Here is a 7,047-nt window from a genome sequence, read left to right as displayed (position 1 = left end):
GCTTATATTGACTGACGTTTAAAAAAACATCCCGTTTTCGCCGTCGCTGAATGTGCAAGGTGAGTCGTGCTGATAAGCTTTAATAAATAACATAAAACAATAAACCCGATCATAATCTTTTCTTAACCCTCCTCCTTCACGACTGGACCAAAATGCATGACTACTGTCTCCAACCAATCAGAGAACAGACACAGAGGAGGGAAACAGACAGAGGTACAATAAAAGAAAAAAGTCAATAAGCAGGGTTTGTACATTTTATTATCAGCTGAGCTGTGATGAAAAGAAAAATACCGTCAAATACCGTGAAACCGGTGAAAATGTTGAAAATACCGTGATATAAATTTTTGATCATATCGCCCAGCTCTACCCTGAAGGTCATGGTCTAAAGACACTATAAACTACATCATCCCCAAAAAGTAGAGACAAGACCAAGCTGACCAAACCATCCCTGATCATCATGACTGCACCCTCAGGTCCTGTCCATGAACACCAGACAGGATTAGAGAAAGAGTTAACAGAAAAGCCAAAGGCCAAACCTAAATCCACTGAAGTTATACGTAAATCAGCAGCTTTATCCTATTTGTTTGGATGACAGTGCAGTGTTTCTGTATCACAAAGTCTGTCACGATACGGTTTTATTTCAAGTCTGCCATCGATATGAGCAAGTGACAAGCTGGTAGAGACAGATACCAAGAGATTTACAGCAAAAAGTGTTTCTACAAAGTACTGACCATGAAGGCTGATAACAAACACACACCAAACCATCCTTTTATTTTTATAAATTATGTTCTACTTTGTGTTAGTCTGTCACATAAAACCAGTTGAAACTTTAAAGTCGGACTGTAATGTCTCAAATGTGAGAAAGTTGAAGAGGCGTGAATAGTTTAGCATGACATGGTTGGAGATCAAAATGTATGTTTTGACTTCCTGTAATGAAACAGGTCCATTTTTTATTTCTCTTTTAATTTACTGAAAATCTGCTGTCATGAACAAAAACTATTTTAATCCAATAAGTGTGAAATGCTTGTATCAAAACAATCAGTCTAAAAGCAGAGTTTATAAATGGTGAACATAATGAATCATTGATTTCTGACATGAGGGATAGAGAGTACCTTTCAGATCTCCTCTGCACCAAACCTGTGACTAATTAAACATATTAAGCAGCTGCTCACCATAAACCAGGTTAGGATTGGCTCTCTTTAGCTCCTGAACAATGTCCACCACCATCTCCAAGAAGGACGTATCTCTGGTATACCCTGAACACAGCACAACATATAATATTAACTAAACATTTAAAATTCATTGAGTCTAAACTAAAACGTCATCAAAACATTACTTAAATTTCATCACAAATAGTGGTTTATTTAAAAGTTGTATAAATTAACAGAGTGAAAGTTTGTTTAAATTGTATAGAAACACATTGTATTGTACTGAAAAGAAATGTAAAGATTGTGTTTATTGGACAGAGTGAAGGAATGTTATACCTGGTGGGAGGGGCTACAGATTACCCAACACTGAGGAGGCAGGAAGAGAATGGGTTTATTGGTTACAGACAAGGGAATAGAGTGATTTTCAATCAACGTGTAAGGGTGATGAGTGTATTTTCACTCTGGAGAAGGAAATAAACCTGAGATGATCTACAGTTTGTGGACTCGCCCTCAGATTTGTTTGGACAATTGTTCATTCAGATTCAAGAAAGTTTGTTGGAAGAAGAACCTGGTGACAGATCATCTCATGTATGTTATTAAAAGATGTAAACATGTCATGTAGGGCTGTGTATTTGCAAGTATTTGGCAATACGATACATATCATGACAGAGGGGTCACGATACGATATATCCTGATATATTGCGATACTGTAAGCAAGGTGATATTTTGCGATATTTTTTGTCCAAAAATTCTATTAAATAAAAACCTCTTATGATACATTTAGCTGTGTTTTGCTTTGTATGTGTTTTATTTTATTTGTTTCATATTTCTTATTTCATCCATGTTTTCAATCATCAGACTAAATTTGCCAATGTAGTGGTCACCCTGGGTGGAATAAACGTTCCACCTGCCTTTGACCTTGACCACGGAATACTATAAATAGTTTGAAAATATATTTTTTGCAGCTTTTAGTTTTTAATATTAATTTACAAAATGGTCACCCAACACTTAACAATAGCCTCTACCTCAAGAGGTAGAGGAGCCAAATGTCTGGCTCACTGCTGCCAACTAGTGGTCAGAGGCTGAACTACAACATAAAAATGAACGGCTGGCAGGAAAGTTGACATTTTAAACCTTAATAAAAAAATCGATACAGGGCTTTAGAATATCGATACAGTATCAGGAAATGAAATATCGCGATATTTCAGTGTATCGATATTTTCTTACACCCCTAATGTCATGGCTACTGATCGTTTGATTCATTTTCACTCTGTGACTCCTCCTCATCTAATCAAACCAACTGGAGTGATGAAGACTGTCAGTTGATTGGCTGTGGGACACACTCCTCTATCTTGTGCTGATTGGCTCATAGTAACAGACATTTTGGTTAAACCTTGAAAATAATAATCGTTTGGTGTGTTTTGGCTTGAAATATGTTATGACTGCTTTCCCTACAACAGATTTGAGTTATAGTCCTTTCTGTGTGTGTTAGGACCTGAACCGCTCTAGTGCCGTACTCATGAGGCTCGCCCACTGTTCGAAACACAAGCTGTGGCAGCCATCTTGAATTTACATTGTCTGCAAAACTTATTAAAGTGTAGATTCACTTATTAATTTCTGCAAGTTTTATTCAAATTGATTAAGTGCTTTATGAAATATTTTGGTAACAGACTGTGTTACCCCTAATTTACACTAGATATGGTTCTGCTCGGCTGAGGAGTGCAGTTCGCTCCGTTCATTTGCATCCCAATCTATACAGCGTTCACTCCACCCTGGTGCAAAGCACAGAGGACGTCCAAGAAGAGTGTGCAGGAAATGTGAGATTGCATGATAAATCCAACGATGAATGTGGAAGTCAGAGCAAAATACTTATTTCTGTGGAAGACAGACTCCAAATACAGTTGAAACTGTATCGCTGTTGTCTTTTTGAAACTTCTGATTTCAAAACCAGAAGCACTGGGAGAGTGCAAACCTCCGCCAAGTCCAATTTTCCCCCATCCTGTAAGAGTTAATGCAGTAAAAGCAGAGATGGAAACACATTTGGTGAATAAGTTCTGACGTAGTGAACATTTAAGCAGGCAGTATGCACGGGGTTTCTTCTGGTGGAGTCCAATGTGAAAAAAAAAGTCAGACTCATCACCCGACGTTATTGTTGAAAGCTTTAACATCGGTGCTACGTGATTCAAAAAAGCAGAGCTTTCAGCACACGTCTAATCACACAGACACACAAGTGTCTTCCTATCTTTGTGAGGACCACACACAGCGGTCACAACCACGCTCTGCACATTCTTTTTTCCTCAAAGTTTGACGAGAGGTGGATAGAGGGGCGCACAAAGAGCTCTCGACTTGATCTGGCCTCATTTAAATAATAATAAAAATGAACAAACAAACAAACAACCTCTGAGTCTGAAGTCCACCGCGTCACTCCTCTTCCTCAATCTTCATCGATCTGTATACACGCCAACCGACAATGTGGTGTGTTTGAGGAAATGGGAAAAATAGGTTTCATGTTGCAGTCACGCACTTCCTGGTAACAAAACGTTCTGTAAATGCACATCAAATGCGTAAAAATTCGCACATTACGGCAAGAATTATTCATCATTACATCTGGTTTTAACATTACTTTTATAAAGTTTGAAGTCCAAACACTGAAAGCTGTCACAGTTTTTTACAGAAGCCCTGTGAAAGCATCACAGCTTTGCCGATCTGAGAGGATTAAAAGAAAAACAAAATCCTGTATCCACATCGTGATCCGGAACATCACCAAAATTTAATGGTGTGTTACTTGTGCCAGTAACCACATGTGTTGTAAATGTCATGACAATCTGTCCACAAGGTTTTGAGTAATGTTGTCCAAAGACAGAACGACAGACAGACAGACATACGCGACCGAAAACATTACCTCCTTGGCGGAGGTAATAAAATCCATGTGTATCACGTTTGTCTGCATATGCTGCACACTACATGTTACCATCTGCTTCCCAAAAAGAACAATACATTTTCACAGCATTGTATACAAATACACCCACATATTTAAAGGGCACCTATTATGCAAAACTCACTTTTTTCATGTTTTTAAACTTACTGTTGGGTCTCTACTGCTTAGAGAAGCAGTCCAAACACCAAAAAAATGCACCCAGATGTTTTTTTAGCTGTAATTACATGTATTTTTAAGTATCTGGAAACATGGTATTTCTCAAAGCACGTTATTCTGACRTCACAATAACAGTCACCTAGCAACCTAAACCAGAGTCCTGCTCCTCACGAGGCAACCCGAGGTGAAGCTCCGCCCACTTCCTCAATAGACGATAGTTTTTCTGTTTTTACAGCAGCCATGGAGAACAGAGATGCCTGGATTCATTTTATTTTTATCTTTGATGACAATGTTCTAACAATATTGCCAAAGAAAGCTGTAGTTTGTGAAAATAATTTCACTTTGGAAACTTCTACCATGTCGGGGGGTGGAGCCAACGTAAACAAATGGGAGGGGGGTTTCATAGCAACTTCTGCATTCAGCACGATCTGGAGAGAGCTGAAGAACAGGAAGAACTGAAAAGGTGAAATTTCATTATTTGAGATTCTTTTTGTGAAATAAATCAAATGAACGTTTTGTATAGCCCACAGATGGATCCTAACTTGTACTAAGACCCCCATAATAGGCCGCCTTTAATAATATAGCTGTGATTTCAACAAAATCAGTCTGCCTTTGGTAAATTATATTGAAAATACGGATGTTGTGCTTGTTCCTTTTCTTGTTGGTGTGACATGATCTTTGTAGATTGACTCAGAGCTGCTCCGGCATCCAGCAAAAATAGGATCGGATCTGATTTTGATGGATTGCCGCTGTGCAGAACCGGTGTAGATGCTCTCATTGATTATAATATAATTGATTATATAAATAAATATAATTCATTGATTATAATGGTTGCGTATTTATTGCGGGGGTTGGACTGCAGCGGAGCAGAACTGCATCTAGTGTAAATTAGGGGTTAGCCTCACACACAGGCCCTCTCTTGTCTTTTGGCAGCAGGAGATAAAAAAGGAAGAATACCCCGCCCCTCGCACTGTGACTGCTGGATATGGGCACCAGTGACCCACGCGACCCTGAAAAGGAAGAAGCGTGTACAGAAAATGGATGGATGGAAAAAGAACAATGAAAAACATTAAAAATGTTAAATCAGACAAATGTTATGTAAAAATGATCCAAACATTCAAATGATCTCTGAGCCTGTCATGATGATAACCACCTGTTAAAACGTAGTCGTAGTGGTGCACATTGTTCAGTTTGATTCCTTCATAAAGAACGTGCAGCTCGTCTGCTGTCAACACCTGGCCTTTCCAATGAGAATAACCTGCAGACAGAAGAAAGACACAAGAGTTCTGGAGGTGAGCTGAACCACATAACGCCTGAGCTTAGACACAAGAGAGATGCTTTGGTTACATGATGCCAGCAGAAGTTTTAAAATCACACAGGCTGAAAGTTCAACTTAGGACCTGAACCCCTCTAGTGCCATGCTCCTGAGGCTCGCCCACTGTTCTACACAAAAGGTTAAAGGCTTTAAATCAACTGTGTTGGATCAGATGTGGCACAAGAATCAGAAGCTAATACTGTTAAAAAAATCTTAATAGAGCAGACTCAAGTGTTGTGCTAACTTTTAAAAACTGAAAAACCTCAAGAACAACACCAGAAAACTAGCTGTTGTTAAGAACTGCAAGGATAGGTGGTCCCACAGAGGAAAAAGTTGAAAAAGTTGACGTTGAACAGGGTCATCAGGAGAACCTAAGGGTTTCACTTGACCAACAATCTTCTGCAGCCATGATATAAGATAAGATCAACTGATTGATATGATCACTGACTTACTGGCAGAAGATAAAACCTAAATGGAGGGGTCATGTACACAAGGCCTTAATAAGCCTGATGGACATGAAGCCCTGACTCAGTGGTCTTATCTGGAATCCATATTTGTGTTGACTAAGAAAGTTTTAGCTTCCCATTTTTCTTTTCTCTTTTGTTTTTGTAAATAAAGTGAATAAACCTATAAGTATTAACTGTACACATCTCCTGAGGCAATTGTTGAATCAAACTTCAGGTGAGTTATCCAGTGTGATGCCTTAAACCTTTAAACGGAACTGTGCAAAAGACGACGCAACGTCATGAATGAAACCAAGACTCTGGGCACGTTTTTGACGAGAGGATAACAATATAAGGGTTTATTCACACAATGAAAGTCCTTTGGTCCTCTTGTTTGGTCTGGATCAAAGGTGGACTTTATTTTTTTTTCATTTAGTGCTGTTTGCATTTGTGCTTTTTTTTTGCAAACAAACTATAATTCGTAAAGAAAGCCATGAGGGTGATAATCATTGCTCCCATTGGACAGAAAGGACGGGGGTGGGACTGAGCACACAGACCCAGAGAAAAACATGGAAGGCCTGTGGTTCACATTTGTGCTGATGGTACAACTGCAATAGCATTTAAAATATCAAAAGCAGCTAATTTAATGGTTTTATGATGAAAAACCCACTCATTCAAAGACACACAAGACGGACGCTATACACCAATCATGCTCCTCATTCATACTCAATACCCCCAGGTCCAGGACATTCACCTGCCCCCAACAGAGGGCAGCCCACATCCGGACCCAGGAGGTAGACCCATTCATTCTGGGGTGGAAAGGAGCAGACAGCCAAGGCCCGGCCCGGACTGCACGAGGCCGACAGGCCAGCCCCCCAGCCACAGCAAAGCCACGCCCCCCAACCACCCCCACACACTGCCAACGGTCAAGCGCGCACCCCCAACCGACCACTCACCGGACTCTGGCAACCACCCGGCCAGTGGGCCGACCATGGCAACCAGGGGTCATACCCCAGGAGTCCAAACAGCCCCAGCGAAGCCGGAGCG

The 7,047-nt window shown here is 40.1% G+C and overlaps 1 protein-coding gene across 1 annotated transcript in view; it reads right to left on the bottom strand.

Annotated features, from left to right (window-relative positions):
- LOC106527750 (pyridoxal kinase) overlaps positions 1 to 7,047 on the bottom strand; it is a gene marked incomplete in the record, with an annotated part of 64,236 nt that overhangs the window by 17,843 nt on the left and 39,346 nt on the right. Inside the window, 2 exon segments of the mRNA XM_014022735.1 lie at positions 1,173 to 1,256; positions 5,396 to 5,500. Of these exon segments, the coding sequence (XP_013878189.1) occupies positions 1,173 to 1,256; positions 5,396 to 5,500 (189 nt within the window).

This window comes from Austrofundulus limnaeus, unplaced genomic scaffold (genome assembly GCF_001266775.1).
Source record: "Austrofundulus limnaeus strain Quisiro unplaced genomic scaffold, Austrofundulus_limnaeus-1.0 Scaffold340, whole genome shotgun sequence".
Classification (NCBI taxonomy): Eukaryota; Metazoa; Chordata; class Actinopteri; order Cyprinodontiformes; family Rivulidae; genus Austrofundulus; species Austrofundulus limnaeus.
Note: the sequence above shows the minus strand (reverse complement) of the source record. Positions and strands in the feature narration are given on the sequence as shown.